This window comes from Mirounga angustirostris, unplaced genomic scaffold (genome assembly GCF_029215605.1).
Source record: "Mirounga angustirostris isolate CCGP_5_RB_7025 unplaced genomic scaffold, mMirAng1.0.hap1 SCAF_7, whole genome shotgun sequence".
NCBI classification, from domain to species: domain Eukaryota; kingdom Metazoa; phylum Chordata; class Mammalia; order Carnivora; family Phocidae; genus Mirounga; species Mirounga angustirostris.
The window spans coordinates 104,186,972-104,207,700 of NW_026991715.1; the positions used below are offsets into that span (position 1 = coordinate 104,186,972).

Here is a 20,729-nt window from a genome sequence, read left to right on the forward strand (position 1 = left end):
GCCTTTGGCCTGGCTAGCCAGTAACTGACACATAGTAGGCCTTCAACATTTATTTGTTGAATAAATGGATGAGAGATGCATGACCAGATTTTCCCAATATTAGCAAGCTTGAAGAATAGTAGAAAACAACCTGAAAGATAGAGGAGGAATGGAGAGGGCCTTGAAAGACAAGCAGAAGGGGTTATACTTGATGTGAACATAGTGACCCAGTAGAGGCTTTTTAGTTGCAGGATGAAAATGGTGATTTAGAAGGAGGACTTGGTACGCCACAATCTGCCATAAATCCTTAATTTAAGTGATTCGCTGCAGTGTCTTGCAATGAATTACTGCAAGAGTTAATCAGGTCCCAGGACCTGAACTATATTTTTTCCCTTCTGAGAGATTATACAGTGTGGGAACTCATTATGGCTCTAGAAGTTTCATAGAACTATATGTAATATTTAATTAATTGACTATGGTGAATTATATAGACCAAGTGATCATGGTAAAAGCCCTGTAAGGTGATATCTGTGTCTGTTTACTGCAGGCATCTGGCCTGCAGGAGATAAATTATTTGTTCAATGAATGAGTGAATGGAATAGTCACGCACTTGGCAGAGTTGGGTTAGATAGGATCTGCTGCTAGCTGTGTGACCTCTGAGAGGATCTTTAACTTGGCTAAGGGTCAGTTTTCTCATCTGGAAAAGAAGGAAAAGACATAACTCACAGGATTTATTTTTATTTATTTATTTATTCATTCATTCATTCGACAGAAAGAGACAGCGAGAGAGGGAACACAAAGGGGGTGAGTGGGAGAGGGAGAAGCAGGCTTCCCGCGGAGCAGGGAGCCCGATGCGGGGCTCGATGCGGGGCTCGATCCCAGGACCCTGGGATCATGACCTGAGCTGAAGGCGGACGCTTAACCAACTGAGCCACTCAGGCACCCCTTAACTCTTAAGATTTTAAATGGGAGCTTATGGGAAAATCTCTGACAGAGTTTAATTTCCTTCTGCTACTTTGGAGATGCTAAACCTGCACGGACTAGGATTCCCTATGGGAGAGCCCCGGGGCTTGAAATAGAACATATGGTGATAACTTAGTTTTTGCCATTTTCAGTCCTTTCAATGTAAACCTGAAATTCTGTCTCTGAAATCTACTAGCTGACTGACCTTGGGCACTGTCTTTGTGCTTCAGTTTCTTTATCTGTAAAATGGGTATAATAATATTACCTGTCTCGTAGGAGTAGTGTAAGGATTAAGTGAGATGCTATACTGTTTGTACTAGGCCCTCATACACAGAAGATGCTCAATAAATGTTAGCTATAATTATTTAGAATTTTATTTTTTACTCCCCTTAATGCTGTCAACTTTTCTCCCCTCCCTCCTGTTGGCATTCTCAGTTCTTATAATCTCTTCTGGAGAATAGGCTGATTCTGAGGTGCAATCTGAAATAAATGGGTTTGGTAGATTCTTCTGGACATAGCAAATCCAGAGACTTAAAGTGGGAAGGGAAGTAGGAGCATTAGGACATTGAAGAGAGACTTTTTGAACCTGTGGCATAGAAGAGGCCAGGAAAGGAAAGGGCTTACGCAAGGAACCAGGCACGCCCACTTTTCCAGTCAATTTGGAGAGAGCAAACAATATCCACATGTAAGTCCCCAGTGCCTCAGGACTGCTCTCTGGGACGTTCATCAGCTTAATACAGTATGCATGGTGTCCCTCCTCTTTTCATTAGCATTTTCCTACTTTGAAATAAGTAAATTCATTGTTCCTAGAAAGTGGAGAGAAGTCAAGGAAAACACTCGTTGTGTGGGGGTTGGAGTGTCTGTCATGAGGTTATGCTGAATATCTTGCACATCATTCTATCCCCAACACCTAGCACGGTGCCTAGACTAGTAGGAGCTCGAAACATGTGTCTAGAATTATTTTCAAACTTTAGTTAGCCTTCTCAAAGAAGCTTGCCGTCCCCACACGCAGCCACAAGCAGGTCCGCGCCTAGAAATAACATTTATTCTAAGGCCCTCCGCGCACGGATTCTTGGGAAGCTGCTCCCCTCCCGCATTCTCCTGTTACTCCTCCCCTCGGTCGCCTTTGAAAGAACTGGCACGCCACGTGATTCTCTCCTTTATTCCCACCTCTGAAAGCCTGACTAATAATGGGCAAGAGCCAAAGCCAACCATAAAACTTTATTTCCTCTTCCAGCCAATAGAAAGAGCGATAAGTATATGGCTCAGCTTTTGTGACTTCCCCCGTCCCCTCACTCCTCCTCTAAGATTCAACATTTGACAATTCATCCGGCCAATGAGAAGTTCCTACTCTGTATGGGAGGGAGGGACTGACTGGGTGATAGACGCCCCCACCTAGCCAATGGAGTGTCACAATTGCGGGAGGGGTGTAGGACGGAGCCAATGGCGCGGTGCCAATAACGAGCGTCAGGGAAAGGGCGGGACGAAACTGTTCAAGGGAGGGAGGGGAAGGCCCAGGGAACCAAGCAGCGCTGCCGCCGCCGCTGCACCCGGAGCTGGAGGAGGGAGAAGCCAGGAAGAAAATGGCGGCTGTGGCTGCAGAGGCGGCAGCGACTGCAGCGTCCCCCGGGGAGGGGGGCGCCGGCGAGGCCGAGCCGGAGATGGAGCCCATCCCCGGCAGCGAGGCCGGCACTGACCCCCTCCCGGTCACGGCGACGGAAGCATCTGTGCCGGACGGCGAGGCCGACGGGCAGCAGTCTTCTCCTCAGGCCGACGAGCCGCCGCTCCCGCCGCCACCGCCGCCGCCGGGCGAGCTCGCCCGCAGCCCGGAGGCGGCGGGGCCGGAGCTGGAGGCTGAGGAGAAACTGCCCGCCCGGGTAGCGGAACCGGCGGCAGCCGCGCCTCAGGAAAGACCCGACCTTCCACCTTCCCCTGCACCACCGCCCGAGCAGCCCCCAGCTCCCGAGGAGCGCCAGGAACCGCCGCTGCCCCAGCCCGCAGCCCCGGCGCTCGTGCCGCCGGCGGGCGGGGACTCCGCGGTGTCGCAGCTGATTCCCGGCTCGGAGGTGCGGGTCACGCTGGACCACATCATCGAGGACGCGCTCGTCGTGTCGTTCCGTCTAGGGGAGAAGCTCTTCTCCGGGGTCCTTATGGATCTGTCCAAAAGGTACCGCGCCCGCCCCCAGGACGCCCCCGGGCCCGCTTGGTCCCCAGGGAGGGAGCGAACCAGGACGGCCCCTGTACCCCGGGCTCCCGCCGCCTGCACGCCCTGGGGTCCCGTGCGGGGCAGGGCGCGCGCTCCGAGTGGGGCAGGCGCGCGGGGCCGGGAGAGGGCGGTCCCCGCCCCAGGTGGGCGCCGGTGAGGGCCGGTGTGTTACCAGGTCGGGGGGCGCGAGGGCCTGACGGGCTTGCGGAGCTCACCGCTCACCCCCGGGCGCTCTCCGCGACCTGGCCCTGGCGCACCCACTCTGGGGGCTGGTGGGCTAATGCGAAATGCAGAAGGAGTTTTGCAGAGAACCTGGTGCTGGGCGGGGGACATTGCTCGTGAGGCACTTTTTTTTTACATGCACCTTTAACGAGGTTGGAGAAAGGGGTGTGCGCATTGGGGTTCCCAAAAGGTTAACTGTCACCCCTTATAGGGGGAAGAGTATTTGTTAGAAATGAACCTCTTGACTGTTAACTGTTAGAACTAATTACCCTTAGATAACTGTGCCTGAAGTAGGGAAGCACACTTGGCTAATTAAAATGATACTTAAGCCTAAAGAAGAGAGAGAATTTTTTTCTTTTACCCTTTAGTATCAGGATGAAGTGATACAGAAATGTTCAAATGTTGATTTCTAATACTGTAGATACAGTTTATGTATTAAGGGCAAGAAGGTGGAATTGACGCGCAAGCCTTTGGCGTAGCACATTTTCATCTTTGATTTAAAATGTGGGCATTGCTTTAAACAGGTAAAGAAGGTATTCTAAGTCTAGAGTTGAGTTAACCTTTTTATTCTCTTCTTTTGCAGATATGAAGTGCAGAGACTCCCATTCACGGCTCTCCATTCTGTTTCCTGCAACAGCACACACTCTGATGGGTATCTCACCTGTTTGGAAATGGCTTACTTTAATATGTTTTATTTTTTATTTAAAAAATTTTCTTATCTGAGAGAGAGAGATTGCGAACACAAGCATGAGCAGGGAGAGGGACAGAAGGACAAGCAGACTCCCCTCTGAGCAGGGAGCCCTGGGGATGGATCCCAGCACCCTGAGATCATGACCTGAGCTGAAGGCAGATGCTTAAGCACCGAGCCACCCAGATGCCCAGTGTGTTTTATTTTTAACTCCCTGTCCTCGCATGAAGGCACCAGTGTCGTTTTTCCATTTTGGGGGAAAAATTTTTAAAATACATGTGGAAGGCAGTTACAGGGCAGCAGAAATGTGAAAAAATAAAAAAATACATGTTGAAGTAGGGTGTTTGGGCAGGGGGGAAGATGGGAGCCTTTATAATTCTTTTTTTTTTTTTTTAAAAGATTTTATTTATTTATTTGAGGGAGAGCAGGGGTGGGTGAAGGGTCAGAGGGAGAGAAGAATATCCAAGGAGACTATTCCCTACTGGGGATGCCCCTCCATCCCCCTAACAGGGCTTGATCTCAGGACCCACGAGATCAGGACTTGAGCCGAAACCAAGAGTGGATGCGTAATTGGCTGAGCTATCCAGGTGCTCCACTTTTTTTTTTTTTTTAGAGCAAGCATGAAGGGGGGAGAGGGTCAGAGGGAGAGAATCTTAAGGAGACTCCCAGCTGAACGTGGAGCCCTACACTGGCTCCATCTCAGGACCCATGAGATCCTGAGCCGAAACCGAAGAGTCCTTCTGTTAACCGACAGAGTCAGCCGCGTGCCCCTGTAATTGTTTCTGTACATTGTTTAACCTCCGCAGTTTTTTTAGTTTTTCTCTTTTGAGAATTTTGGATTAGGAACTTTGCACTTCTGTTTTCATAGTTAGCAGATAAGACCAGTGTGCTTTCTACTGATGTATTTAATAGTGGAGAGACTCAGTAGTGTGTATGCTATTGAATCAAACAGAAGTGAAGGCCAGTGATTGTGTGAGAATCTGGATTTCAAATCTGCAAAAGGAAGGTGGAAAAAGGTAAGTTGTTCCTGGAAATGGAATGGATAGTTCTTTCCTCTGTTGAGGTGCTCCTTTTTTTTTTTTTTTTTTAAATTTTCTTTGATAAGAAATTGCAATTTATTTTTTGAGTTTTGTTCTACTTTGCTAACCCTGCCTCTTATAGACAACAATTTCTTTGGTGGAGGGAGCTATTTTTATTATGAACCTTCTGCAGTTTTTTTTTTTTAAAGATTTTATTTATTTGACAGAGACAGCAAGAAGGGAACACAAGCAGGGGGAGTGAGAGAGGGAGAAACGGGCTTCCCGCTGAGCAGGGAGCCTGACAAGGGGCCCGATCCCAGAACCCTGGGATCATGACCTGAGCCAAAGGCAGACATTTTAACCGACTGAGCCACCCAGGTGCCCCGCATTTTAATGTTTTGAAGTGAAAGGTCTCTGTCATTAAAGTCTTTTTTAAATGTTCGTTAAGGAAACCATATCAGCTTTTCATTTAACAATATTTATTGAGCATATCTGTGTGTAAGGCATCCTTCTAGTATTTTGAATGCTATGAGTTACAGTCCCTGCCTCTGGAAGCTTATATTTGGGAGGTAAGAATTGTGGAATTGGTGAAGAAATAACCGTGTTTTTTAAAATTTAGCACTTGAAGAAATTATTATTGGACTAATGATTGACTAGTTGGGTATCACTTTTTCATGCTATAATTTGGAAAAACGGATCTGCCTATATATTTTGTAATCTGCCCTTTACCTTGATTGCATACTTGATGCACAGTTTGGGGGTTAAATGATGATCCAGGAGATCCTCTTTATAGATTCTACCATGACCATGACTATAGTAATCAGCTGCTTTATTTTTTTTTTACTTTTTAATTTTTTTTAAAAAGATTTTATTTGACAGAGACACATTTAGAGAGGGAACAGAAGCAGGGGGGAGTGGGAGAGGGAGAAGCAGGCTTCCAATGAGCAGGGAGCCCGATACGGGGCTGGATCCCAGGACCCTGGGATCATGACCTGAGCCTAAGGCAGACGCTCAACGACTGAGCCACCTAGGTGCGCCAGTAATCAGCTGCTTTAAAATTGGACATTTAATGAAACTTTGGGTAAAAATAACAAGAGCTTCCTATTATGCACCAGGCATTCTACCACTTGCTTTAGTCTTTATAACCCTGGTGGTATTTTTCATTTATATAGGAGGAAATTGAGATTCATTTAACTCGGCCAGTTATTGAGTTTATAAATGGCAAAGTAAGGAGTCAAATGTAGGTTGATCTGATTCTAAAGCTTATACTTTTTCTACTTTTATATTAGAAGGTTGGGCTGGCAAATTTTCTTTTAAACAGTAAAGAATTGCATATTTCTGCAATTTAGTGCCTATCCTGATTTCAGTAGCTGTATGGGATAATACCAAGGGTATTAGTGTTGGAGCCAAGCAGATTCTTTACGCATTTGCCATTCTTCACCTTCCTGCCATTGTATTATTTTTTGCCTTATTCTTAGTTATTTGATTGAAGAACACATTTTTGAGGAGAATCTTTTCGTGGAGAAAAGGAACAGGACACATGTGATTTAAAAAAAAAAAAAGATTGATCTGGACAGAGTGTCAGGGTAGTTGGGGTCTGACTTCTGGTGCCAGGCTCTCCAGTTAACACTGACTTTGGGCAAATCTCCATGCCTCTTTGGGCTCCAGTCTCTCTAGGTCTTATGAGGCGAATTCATTTTGACTTTAGGCAGTTCACCAACCCAAACAAGCAAAAAAAACTTCATGCCTCACTTTATATATAAAGTGAATAGGGTGACAGGTGGTCTGGCTTTTCTGTACCATCCCAGTGTGAACTCACGTCTTCAAAGTAGCTTGCTTTGGCTACTATACAAATGACATGGTCACCCTAAAAATGAAAATACTTGAATATCTGATTAAAAACTGATTTATAGGATTTATTTGAAAAAACCCTTTAAGGCATTCTTTTATTTAAAAAAAAATTTTTTAAAGATGTTATTTATTTACTTGAGAGCGAGCACAGAGGGAGAGGAAGAAGCAGACTCCCTACTGAGCCAGGAGCCTGATGTGGGGCTGGATCCCACGACCCTGAGATCATGACCTGAGCCACACAGGCGCCCCCATTTTTTAGTTTATTCTAGGCTCCTCCACTGTTGTTTTATACCCAGCTCTCTTAGGTAGTTTGAATTACCTGCCTACCCCTGAATTCATTAGCAATATGTAATGACAGTAATCTAATACTAGCAGATAAAAATAATCAGCTAACCCACAAATTCAGTTTGGTTTTCTTACTTCCTTTTCTTCTTTAACTTAGGCTTTTGAAATTTTGACCTAAGTGCATTTATTTCTTTTAGCATTCTATAATAAGCATTCCTTCACATTGCTAAACTGTCTTAATGATTATTTTAGAGAGGATAATATTTTTTTTATAATTTTTTTGTTTTATTATGGGAAATGAACCTCAATGTATGTATTATCCTTGCTTTGACATTTATCAACTATTAAGACTTGTTTCATCATATGCCCACCTCCACTGGATTATTTTGAAGCAAATCTTAAACATATTTCTTCACCATAAGAATTTCGGTATAGATCTCTAAAAAGATAAAGATTTTAAGGCCATAATGTACAACTGTTAACTGCACCTAAAATAACTGCGGCAGTTCCTTTCTATCATCCTATGGCCCACCTAGTCAGTGTTAAAATTTCACAGTGTCTGAAGATTAACATCTCAATCAACATCTAAGTTTTGTTTAAATTAGGATCCAAGTAAAGTTTATACATTGCAATTGGTTGATGAGTTTCATAAATTTTTCATCTGTAGTTTTCCTGCCATTATATTTCCTTGAAGTTTATTTGTTAAGCCATGGACTTCGGCAGAATTTCCCACATTTTAGATTTTTTTTCCAATTGCATCCCATTGGAAGTTTTAAAAATAGTTTTTTTCCTTCAGGAGCAAACCGAAGGGGCAACCACAGCCCTCTGAGGGCCTCTTTTGAAAGTCCCATATTTTGGGTCTGTAGAAATGATACGGACATCTCTTGCCTGCTTGCACACTTTAGACCTATCCCTTAAACACACATCCAACTTTAATAATTCCAAATATAGAAAAATTTAACCAGTCAAGATTATCTGCAAAGGGTAAAAGTCTTCAGCCCTAGTTTTTTTCTTTTCTTTTTTTTTTTTTTTTAAGATTTTATTTATTTATTTGACAGAGATAGAGCAGGAACACAAGCAGGGGGAGTGGGAGAGGGAGAAGCAGGCTTCCTGCTGAGCAGAGAGCCCGATGGTGGGGCTCGATCCCAGGACCCTGGGATCATGACCTGAGCCGAAGGCAGATGCTTAACGACTGAGCCACCCAGGCGTCCCCAGCCCTAGTTTCTGAAAAGGTACTGTCAGCTTTCTCGGTCAATACCTGAAGGAACAGTATTTACTGGGACCTGTGGTTTCTAATTACACGGAGGGATCATTTCAACTGTTTATTCCTGTTCTCCATCATCTTGAAAAGTAGTTCTAAAGCCACTTTGAAATCCTGAAAAATCTGTCTTGAATTCCTTTTTTTTGGATCTGATATGAAATAAGGAGTCATGAAGTAAATGTTTATGCATAAAAACCCTTGTGCATTTTAATTTTGTGGTACATGCTTAATAAAGGTTGTAGGTAGTTCTATTTCAGAATTCACCTTTTACAAATACTGTGTGTGTCTATGGGGTATGGTTGCATTAAAAAGAATTGAGGTGATTTCTTTAAAAAACTGCAGGTTTCACTAAGTTCTTAAAACAATTTGTAGAAAAGTTGTTTGTTTCTTTTTTTTTTTTTAAGGAAATATAAACCAAGACAATGATTTTTTTTCTTTACAGAGACCATGAAACGTATGGTGCAATAGCTCTACTTTTGGTGGGAAAAATATACAGCCATTCTGGTGAAGCAGTGAGTAGTGGTATTAGTAGCTTATACTAAGCATCCAGGTCGAGAATTTAGGTCCTCAAGTAGTATGCTTGAATGATTGTGTTGAGTTGTACATATTTAAAACACATTTTTTTTTGGTAATTAGTCTGCTTATATCCCAAGGTGTTGATAAAGAGTTCCCACAGAAGATAGCACAGAGGCAAGTGCCACTTTCTGATCCAGACAGTTTTAGGACACCCACTACTAAAGCAGTGTATACGCTGTATTGAGAGTGCGCTCTTCCCTCTAACATGTTGGACTGCCATGTGTGTGGGTTTTTTTTTTTTTAGGTGATGAATTGTTGGACGTTAAAAACCTAGTTTGAGTGTAAAGAATCTTGTAACAAACATCATGGTATTAAAAACAGATTTTAAAACTAAATTTTATAAACTAGATAACTAGATGTTGTAAACACAAACTGTGCCAGGCATGTTTTAATGGACTTGGTGCTTCTAATGAGGTTAATTTTCAGCCTTTTATGTGTAAGACAGACCATACTTCACTGTGTATTGTCTAAAGCAAAGTTTTTTTTTTTTTTAAGATTTTATTTATTTATTTGACAGAGAGAGAGAGAGAGAGAGAGACAGCGAGAGAGGGAACACAAGCAGGTGGAGTGGGAGAGGGAGAAGCAGGCTTCCCACTGAGCAGGGAGCCCGATGCAGGGCTAGATTCCAGGACCCTGGGATCATGACCTGAGCCGAAGGCGGACGCTTGAACGACTGAACCACCCAGGCGCCCCTAAAGCAAAGTTGTTGATGAAACTAGGCTTAAGCTTCCTAAGATCCATTTTTCTGTAGGGGGCTGTTAAAGGGTTTGTGTAGTATGTGCTCATCTCTGTTATCTGTTAGGCTGAGTTAATGACACATTGATAAAAAACAAAAGATGTTCTTAGTACTTACTTGTGCCTATGAAGTGCATTCTTATTTCTTGATATTTATTGGCCCTTTCTCCCTAAATTCCCTGATTAATTCAGGCACGCATTACCAGCAGAACAGAGCTTGCTCTAGTGGCAGATCTTGCAAGAAAGTAAGTGGAGGTTAAGTTACACTTTGGGTGGATTTAATATAGAATGTTTTTACTAAACACTTCAGGTAGTGGTCCTCTAAACAAATGTGCTTAAGATTTATGAGCTCCACTGCAATTTGCAGTTTTTTTTTTTTTTTTTAAGATTTTATTTATTTGCAAGAGAGAGAATGAGAGACAGAGAGCATGAGAGGGAGGAGGGTCAAAGGGAGAAGCAGACTCCCCGCCGAACAGGGAGCCCGATGTGGGACTCGATCCCGGGACTCCAGGATCATGACCTGAGCCAAAGGCAGTCGCTTAACCAGCTGAGCCACCCAGGCGCCCTGCAATTTGCAGTTTTAACCAATGATTCTGATGCAGGTGATTCTTGTACCATATTTGGAGATAAGTAATTTTTAGGGCGTAGTTTTGCCAAAATAGTAGGACCATAAATTTGTTAAACCTGTTTTAAAAGTTACTGGTTAATTTTGATTGGGATGTAATTACAAAGTAAGCAATACATGTGGGGATGGGCCACTTGGGTGGCAGATCCAGATCCTTATTATAGAACTGGTAATTAGACATGCAAATAGGTTTCTTTTTTTTTTTTTTTTTTAAAGATTTTATTTATTTATATGACAGAGAGAGACAGTGAGAACAGGAACACAAGCAGGGGGAGTGGGAGAGGGAGAAGCAGGCTTCCCGCTGAGCAGGGAGCCCGATGTGGGACTCGATCCCAGGACCCTGGGATCATGACCTGAGCCGAAGGCAGACGCTTAACGACTGAGCCACCCAGGTGCCCGCAAATAGGTTTCTTAAATTTGGTTGCCTACTAGGAGTTCAGTAGTTCATAACTTTCATCTTTTTCCCTTGGACCAATTTTTTATACAGTCACCTTATACCTTACAATAGAATAGTGGTTTTTAGCCTTTTAAAACTCATACCTCCAGTAATAATTGATTTTCACTTTCTGCATATTCCCACCATCTAGGAAGGTTGCCAGTCTTCACTGTAATTAACAATAGCTACTATATTTCTCACTCTTAAACTAGTCACTGGGACAAGCATTTTGTATACACTGTTCTCAGTTTACTCTCTGGGAAGTCTAGTAAAGTAAATTCCACTAATCCCCATTTCACAGATAAAGACACTGAGGCTCAGAGAGATTAAGTAAATTGCCTGAAATTACATATTTTAAATTTATATTAAAATATTTTATATTTCTTATATTAAAATATAAGCTATTAGTAGATAAAAGATACCCTTTTTGAACAATATGCAGTTGTCTAAGATTTGAAAACAATCCTAAATCTAATATATTCTGTATTTTTACCATTATCATTTAGCTTATGATTTTGATGGGGAGTTACCTTGGTAGGGTAGAAATGATAGAGCTCTTTGTCCTCTCTCAACCAGGCAATAGCTGCTTGCTTTTAAAATAGGAATTGCTCTTCAGTTTAATTTAGTGAACACTTGGGGCATTTTTGGAAATGGGGTTTCTTCTTTATATATGGTCCTGGGCTGTTTTGCCTTGGTTGGCCTGGCCCTGGCAACAGTGGAGTCCACGTGCTGAGAGAGCAACCACAAAATGTCAGATTTGAAGCTTACTGAGCACAGATCAGCATATGTTAAGTGCCGGATGGCTGAATTGGAAAATAGTTTATAAAGATTAAAACTGTAAGTTGTTGAACAGCCGTTTTTGGTAAAATAGGCATAGAGAAATAAATTGAATAAATTGTTCTGTTTTGTTTTTTAAAGTTAGTCGTTGAGAAATCATTTAGGCCTCTGTGTAGTGGGCCCCATTAGACATAATACAAAAGAAATATTAAAAGTACTTAGAATTCATAATGGAAACAAAGAAAATGTAAAACTGCTTATTGGTATCTTGGAGCCAGGACCAAGGGAATTCTGTTCAAGAATTTGCAAACTGGGGGTGCCTGGGTGGCTGAGTCATTAAGCGTCTGCCTTCAGCTTAGGTCATGATCCCAGGGTCCTAGGATCGAGCCCCACATCGGGCTCCCTGCTTGGCAGGAAGCCTGCTTCTCCCTCTCCCGCTGCCCCTGCTTGTGTTCCCTCTCTCGCTGTGTCTCTGTCTGTCAAATAAGTCAATAAAATCTTAAAAAAAAAAAAAAAAAAAGAATTTTCAAACTGATTGTTTTCTTGATGGTTATTTTTAAAAAGAATTTACTATTAAGGAGTAATTTGAATACCATACAGATGGCACACAGATGTTATTACTATTTGTACTTTTCAAAAGACTGACGCATAAGTGTTTTCTCTATCTATAGGTGTCTCCATTTTTTATTTCCAAACCCAGTTAGCCAGGTAAGTTTTTAGAGGATGGTTTGAACGTACATGATTGGGAGCTTAAACTCTAAATTATTAGTGTTTAACCCCCTGCCCCCTTCAAAAGCTATCCATGTTATAAAAGAGGATTGGATAGACTTTTAAAAGATGGAGTACATTTTTATGGTTAGATGTTATTTTTTTTTAAAGATTTTATTTTTTTGACAGAGACACACAGCGAGAGAGGGAACACAAGCAGGGGGAGTGGAGAGGGAGAAGCAGGTTTTCCCGCAGAGCAGGGAGCCCGATGCAGGGCTGGATCCCAGGACACTGGGATCATGACCTGAGCCGAAGGCAGACGCCTGAACGACTGAGCCACCCAGGTGCCCCGAGAGATGTTATTTTAAAACGTTTATGCAGCCTCCCTCCCTGTCAGTTACTTTTAAAAGGTATTTCCTGGTATTCCAGTTCATAATTGGTACATATTTTGTTTTTATCTTGATAAAGTCATCCTTCCTACCTCCGTGCCCATTTGGGTACGCATAGTCTCTGCAAATTGCTCTTGTAATACTTGGAGTTTTTAATTAAAAACATCATCCATATTCACTTGTTAATAAAATTGAACACATTTTAACTTTTTTTTTTATTTTTTTAAAGATTTTATTTATTTATTTGACAGAGACAGAGACAGCGAGAGCAGGAACACAAGCAGGGGGAGTGGGAGAGGGAGAAGCAGGCTTCCCGCTGAGCAGGGACCCCGATGCGGGACTCGATCCCAGGACCCTGGGATTATGACCTGAGCCGAAGGCAGTCGCTTAACCAACTGAGCCACCCATGCGCCCCTGAACACATTTTAACTTTAATAATTACCATATATTGTGCCTACTTCCTGTGTAGTAGGACCTGAGATGAACAACTACGCATGTTTTTTTTTTTAATCTTTTTAAAAAGATTTTTAAAATTTAAGAGCTCGCAAGTGCCTGTGAGTGGGGGAGGGGAAAAAGGGGAGAGAGGCAGAGATTCTCAAGCAGACTCCACCCTCAGGTGTGGCGTGATCTTCCGACCCTGAGAACATGACCTAAGCTGAAACCAAGACTTGGTGCTCAATAGACTGAGCTACCCAGGTGCCCCTTTTTATGCATATTCTTAATTAATCTAGATGACAATTCTTTGAAGTTACTTAACTATAATTCCAGTGTCCAAAAGCTCTGAAAACTGAACTTTTTATTACTTTCTGGTGGGAAAACCTAACGTGACTGAAATTATGTGAGATGATTATTATATCTGTATATCCCATTTAGTGTGAACGTTTTTTCATTTGATTGTTGAAGCATTAATGTGCTTGATAATAGGCTGCTTATTATCTCAAAAAGCCAGAAAAATTCCAAATTCTGAAGCCTGTCTATCTGCACGGGAGAAAAGAGCATGTGGACCTGTCCGCACGTGCACTCCCTTGGTGGGGAAGTGGAGGTGGTTGAGAGGGCTTAAGTCACAAGTCACTGGATGAAACAAGGGAGGCAGGAGCAGCAAAGAACCTGGCTTCCGGGTTGACCGCTTGAATTCACAGCCTGGCTCTACTCCTTACTAGCTGTGTGGTGTTGGGAAGGTCACTTACCCTCTCTGTAAAACGGGGGTAGAACAAATAACTTTCCTAAAAGGGTTGTGGTCATTAAATGAATTAATGTGAATAAGTACATACTTAAATAGTTCCTGGCACACAGTAAGTGCTGTATGTGGTAACTGTTAGGACTTTCAAGAAGTAGCTCCTAAGTGGCAGGATTGATTAATACGGGTTTGCTTGACTGGCCACTAACCTAAATCCTGTTGTATTGCAGTATAGTCTGTATCTTCAGAATACCTTGAAATGATGTGTAGAAGCTTCAAAGTATAACTTTACCCTTTTATAAACAAGGATGATACTTCTATTTTACTAGGGAATGAGATAACTAGGAGATGCTTGGATAATGTATGGTATAGAATGTTTCTTAATCTTTTCTACCCAATAACCCCTTAGGGCGGATGGCTTGTGAGGAAATTATGAGCTGTGTCATGAAGAAAAAGTTATAGTCTTGGAGAAATTTACTGGATTTGACCAGTAAAGCAAACTTTTTAGCATTTTGCCATGTTTGCTTTATTGGTCTTTAAAAGTATTTTTTCTTGAACTGTTTTGAGAGTAGGTTGCATACATCATTCTCCTTTACCCCTCCATACTTGTGCATTTATTTAAGATCAATATAGTTTTCAAATCCAAGAAACGGAGTACTTTAGTTTGTAGCCCATATTTCATTATTTTGTCAATTTTTTCAATAATGTCCTTTTAAAGTTTTTCCTCCCCCAGTAAATGATCATGTATTGCATTCAATTGCCATAGAATATATGTAATAGGCACTATTCCTCAATTTAGGTTTCTCTGATGGTTGCTCACAAGAGGTTCAGGTTATACAGGTGATGCAGTGTTCTCAGGGTTCCACATCTGCCCTCATTGCTGATGTTCACTTAGATTCTCAGGTCAGGTCATTGTCCTGTTACTCCTCAGTGTAGTTACTGTTATTTCCCTTGTACTAATCATTCCTTTACTACCATGAAAATAAACTGCTTTTCATCAAACTTTCCCCTCAGTGTTAGGTAGATATACAGTTAAAAATTTTTAAGAATTGTGGAAAAAGACACACATGCTATCTTAACCATTTTTTCAAAAGATTTATTTATTTCGGGGGGGGGCAGAGGGAGAGAGAGAATATCAAGCCGACTCCCCGCTGAGCACAAAGCCCGAAGCCCAGCATGGGGGCTGAAATCATGACCTGGGCTGAAATCAAGAGTCGGACCGCACCACCCAGGCACTCCCAACCTTTTTTTTTTTTTTTTTTTTAAAGATTTTATTTATTTGAGAGAGAAAGAGAGCATGAGTGGGGAGGGGCAGAGGGAGAAGCAGGTTCCCTGCAGCTTGCAGAGCCCGACGGCAGGGGGCTAGATCCAGGACTCCAGGATCATAACCCTAGCGGAAGACAGATGCTTAACCAACTGAGCCACCCAGGTGCCCCAAGGTACCTCCCCCATCTTAACCATTTTTAAGTGTATAGTTCAGTAACTAGTGTTAAGTACATTCACATTGTTGTGAAACAGATCTCCAGAACTTTTTAATCTTGTAAAACTAAAACTCCAGACGCATTAAACAACTCCCCATTTCCCCCTCCCTGCAGTCCTGACAACCACCAGTTCTACTCTGTTTGTCTGATTTTGACTACTTTAGATCTGTAAGTGGAATCATAGAGGCTCTTTTTGTTTCTGGCTTATTGTACTTAGCATAATGTTCTCAAGGTTCATCCATGTTGTTACGTGACAGGATTTCCATTTTTTTTTTTTTTAAAGATTTTACTTATTTATTTGACAGAGAGATAGAGAGACAGCACAAGTAGGCAGAGTGGCAGGCAGAGGGAGAGGGAGAAGCAGGCTTCCCGCTGAGCAGAGAGCCTGATGCGGGGCTCGATCCCAGGACCCTGGGATCATGACCTGAGCCGAAGGCAGCCGCTTAGCCGACTGAGCCACTCAGGCGCCCCCAGGATTTCCATTTTAAGGCTGAATAGTATTCCATTGTATGTACATACCACATTTTATTTATCCATTTGTTGATGGGTGCTTGGGTTTCCACTTTTTGGCTATTGTGAATAATGCTGCTAGGAACATGGGTATGCAAATATCTCTTGGAGACCCTGTTTTCGATTATTTTGGATATACATCCAGAAGTGTTGTGTACTGGCTTGAATTTTTAATTTTGATGTGCTTAGATACACATTTTTATTTATGTAAAATTTTCTTCTGGGCACAGTTTATTGAATTAATTTCATTTATCCTGAGATTAAATTTTGACATAACCAATCTCCAGAGATGGAATGTGAACCAAAATAAGTTTGCTTTATAGTTTTCCCTCCTTTATGATTTAACCTGTTGCTAATTTAAGGAAGAAGTAATTTCTGAAAACAACTGCTTGAATTGAAATGAGTCTGGATTACTATTTTTCATGTGGTTAATTGCATTTAAATTTTTCTTACTGTAGATTCTTTAAGAGAACATAATTTTGGGAAGGAAAGGTTTCTTTTTGTTTTCTGTTTATTGGAGGGAGGTCTGAGCCAGCCAGAACACTGGGGCCTGTCTCAACTAACCCTCCTGAATTTTTTGAGTGTCAAATTCTTCAGGATCTCTGTTTGCTTGCCTAAAATACGAATCCTTAGTTTCTTTATTTTTACTGTACAATATTTTTAGAAGAATTTCCTTTTAAAGTAGGAGCTTGGCAACCAGAATTTGAAAGAAGAAAATGAGAATCAGTTGTGCACTATTAAACTATTGTAAACAGGAAGGAAAAGAGTATAATCCTAGGTCAGAGATAAGGTGATTGAGGTTGCTGTGAAGTTAATGTTGATAAACAATATATCAGCCTTAATTTTTTTATTTTTTAAAATATATCAGCATTTAAAAAATACTTTCAGCATAAGAGGTAAGAGTTGTTGGTAAACATTTTTTATTTTGTTTGAAGTATTCCTGTGGAAAGGGAATTTTGATGATAGTTTTCACTCTAAGAAGTGATACATATCTAGGTATAGGATTGATAGGTAATGCTAGAAATCTTAAGCAAATACCATAATTTTATCAGTGGGTGAATAGAAGCTTCATTTAGTCAAATCTAGAATCATCAGTAAAATTCAGACCTCTAGAATGGAACCTAAATACCAGAAAATATTCTTATCCTTTCTATAATTATAAGTCACTTTTTGAATTCTAGCTTATTAAATACTCTGTATTACATTTGTTTCACCTTTACGTTAGGTGAGGATCCTTTTTCTCTTTCTCTTGCCTTGACACAAAATAACTATTAAGCCCCAGTATTCTCCTCCTCAAAACTTTGGCTATCATTACTCCTAAATTACTAAGAAGGTAGCTAGTTTTAAAACTTTATTGTATAGATTCACAGGAATTTGCAAAGATAGTTCAGAGGTCTCTGGTACTAAGCTATTTTTATTTATATTTTTTAAAGGTTTTTTCCTTTTTTATTCATTGATTTTTTTTTTTTTTTTAATTTTGGGAGGGAGCCCACGAGTGGAGTGGGGGATGAGGGGCAGAGGCAGAGGGAGAGAGAATCTCAAGCAAAATCCCCATTGAGTGGGGAGCCCAACACAGGCTCAAACGCACAACCGTGAGATCACGACCTGAGCTGAAACCCAAGTCTGATGCTTAACTGACAGCCACCCAGGCGCCCCAAAAGATTTTTTATTTTTAAGTAAACTCTGTACCCAACATGGGGCTCAAACTCACAACCCCAAGATCGAGTCACATGCTTCACTGACTGAGTCAGCCAGGCTCCCCAGAAATTTTTATTTATTTATTTAGTTTTTAAAGATTTTATTTATTTGACAGAGAGAGACACAGCGACAGAGGGAACACAAGCAGGGGGAGCGGGAGAGGGAGAAGCAGGCTTCCTGCTGAGCAGGGAGCCCAATGTGGGGCTCTATCCCAGGACACTGGGATCATGACCTGAGCCAAAGGCAGACGCTTAATGACTGAGCCACCCAGGCGCCCCTCCCCAGAAATTTTTAATTAAGCCATAATACCTGAATATTTTTCCTTTAGAATTTTTGGGTAGTGGTTAAAGAATACTGAAAATAGGTAAGGGTTAGGATGAGTCACTGATATGCTTTTTTTTTTTTTTTTTTTTAAGATTTTATTTGTTTGACAGAGACAGCAAGAGAGGGAACACAAGCTGGGGGAGTGGGAGAGGAAGAAGCAGGCTCCCCGCTGAGCAGGGAGCCTGATGCGGGGCTCAATCCTAGGATTCCGGGATCATGACCTGAGCTGAAGGCAGACGCTTAGCAACTGAGCCACCCCAGTGCCCCAATAAATACTTTCTTGTTGCCTGAAAAGGGGTGGAGAAAAGAGGACAGATGCTTTTGCGTCTTATTGCTCAAGTCTTCAAGAATTTGTGAAAAGTTCTTCTCGAAAAAACTCAAGCAAGGATACTAGTCAGGCTTTCACCTCTCGAACGATTCAAATCCTCCTCTGCTGAGGTGAGCATTCACATGAGACATAAATACCTTCACCTTAGAAAAAGCTAAAGCAAAAGTGTTTGCTAAAAATTTAAGTCCTGTGTTTCCCCCTGACCCAGGGGAGGGTCTTATGATTCAGTCTTGGGGTAGGGCTTAGGAATCTTCATTTTCAAACACCACAGAGTGTTGCAGATCTCTAGAGAACACACTTGAGAAATTAGATTTTGGGATTTTTAAGAGAACATAGTTTTTTGTTGTTGTTGTTGTTGTTTTTAAATAGGCTCCATGCCCAGTGTGGGGCTTGAACTCACCACTCTGAGATCGAGTCACATGCTCTACTGACTGAATCAGCCAGGTGCAGGAAGAGGATGTAGTTTTGTTGCTACTTTATATTCTTATTAAGGTTACAGTTTCATAAATTGATGGTTTTCAGAATTTTGAGCATAGTTACAAATGTATTTTACATGTGGATGTGTATATACATATACATATGAAACAGTTCCATTGCAGTTACATATATTTAGACTCTGATTTTTAATATTTAAATCATAGTTGTGATCCTGGAAATTGATTTCACAACCAACATCTTCACCATTAGTTTGAAAACACCGTTATAATACTAATAAGTATTGTCCATGTTAGGGAAACAGCAGGATTACTGAGATGGAGTAGTACATTGATATCCCTTTTCTTCCTAAGGTGATTTAATCTTTGTGATCCTTTGAGGAAGTTTTATTATTACTTAAAAATATTTTTCTACTTTTGCCAAATTATCTACCACCCACAATTACCAGCTTGGCTTTTTCCCCCCGCTTTTGGTGCCTTATTACTGCACAATGAAGTGCCTTCCTATGTTACTAAAAACATTTAATGTTTGTATTTTGTATGCTTTAGAGGGAAAGGCAAGGGAAAAAACCCCCAGAAGTGAAATTAAAGTTTTTATTAAACTCCCTGAGGGAAAACATAATAGATTCCACAGCTTATTTGGTATAAAGTTCTAAAATAATTGGCTAGATCGTCTTCACTTTGAGAGTATAAATTAAGATGTAGAAATGATCTGAAAGTTTAGTAAATTAGTTGAAGATAAGATCAAATGGGGCGCATGGGTGGCTCAGTTGGTTAAGGGTCTGCCTTCAGCTCAGGTCCATGATCCAGGGTCCTGGGATCTAGAGGCCCCCTCCTTCTTGACCCCCCACCCCTGCTCAGCAGGGAGCCTGCTTCTCCTTCTCCCTCTCCGCCTACTTGTGCACGTGGGTGCTCTCTCTCTCTCTCTCACAATAAATAAAATCTTTTAAAAATTATTAAAAAATCAGATTAAATGAAGTAAAGTTTAGTCAAGAAAATGGCTGGCATTTTCCTGTTAATCCTTACCTGAATCCTTTAAGGTAGGAAATAGTGTTAGCCTATTTTACACATAACAAAAACTGCATCTAGAGATGTTTAGTAACACCATGGATACAAAGTTGGTAAGAACAGGTGTGAAACTTTACCTCAGACATTAGGATGATTATAATTTTAGTTATGCCTAATAAGAGGATGGGCATTTTTTATTCAGCTGTGAAAACAGCATGTGAAAGTGCAGTGGGGCAAAAGGATAGCTTCTTAAGGGTTAGAAATTTGATTGCTCTGTATCAGTAGTGGTCTCGCCTCAGATAAGTTACATGATTTTATGTAGCTGTATGTGAAGATCCAAAAATCACCTCTCGTTCATAAAAGAAAAGGCTAAATGCTCAAATCGCCTTGCCAAGTAAATAGGACGCAAACATTTAAGTACCAGATGCTGTGCTAGAATAGATTCGAGTCTGTCGCACCCTGGGTAAAAGCTTTCCTCTTCCTTTGTGGTTTGTACATACTTTCTTACAAGCTGTTGGTTTGTGGTCACCAAACTAACAGAAGACTTCAGGGAGAAAATAATTTAGGTATCAGAAACAGAACTGGTGGTATTGGCACTTACTACATCCCCATCTGAGTTTAGGTGTGTTTATAGCCCTAAGAAATTGATGTCAAGATTTCTTCCCAACAAAGATGTTGGGGACCTAAGGATATGTTAGAGAATGAGAACGAAGACTCATTCTCTAGAAAAACAGACATGCAAGACATTTGCATCTTAGGAGTTCTGTCTGAAGCCGATCCTTGCTGCCCGAAAGGATTGACTTTAGAATTGTGTTCACTGCTGTTCAGACAGCATCAAACAGTGCTTACAATTAACATGTTAACATGCACATGATGAAATTATTTGGTAGTGTGGTTTTATTTTTATGTGAAGGAATCTGAGTGTAGCAGGTTTAGCTTTAAGATGTTTAGCCCAGGAGGATTAAATCACAGTGATTTCTAAGTCTACATGAAGAACAGGGTTATGTTGACCCTTGTTTTATTAGAAACTGAGAATTGTAAAGATTTGT

The 20,729-nt window shown here is 41.3% G+C and overlaps 1 protein-coding gene across 13 annotated transcripts in view; it reads left to right on the plus strand.

Annotated features, from left to right (window-relative positions):
• Positions 1-2,452: 2,452 nt before the first annotated feature.
• Positions 2,453-20,729, plus strand: part of PWWP2A (PWWP domain containing 2A) — a 37,568-nt gene continuing 19,291 nt past the window's right edge. For 10 of the 13 annotated variants that reach the window (XR_010413231.1, XR_010413232.1, XR_010413233.1 and 7 more), the window contains exon 1: positions 2,453-3,109. Coding sequence is in view for 7 of the 13 variants with exons in the window: in XM_045901893.3 (XP_045757849.1) it covers positions 2,526-3,109 (584 nt within the window). In the remaining 6 variants the exon portion in view is untranslated. Of the gene's footprint in view, positions 3,110-3,953; positions 5,075-8,916; positions 8,987-12,309; positions 12,332-20,729 lie in introns of those variants that run through there. The other 3 variants (XM_045901924.3, XM_045901897.3, XM_064596598.1) reach the window with 3 other exon arrangements.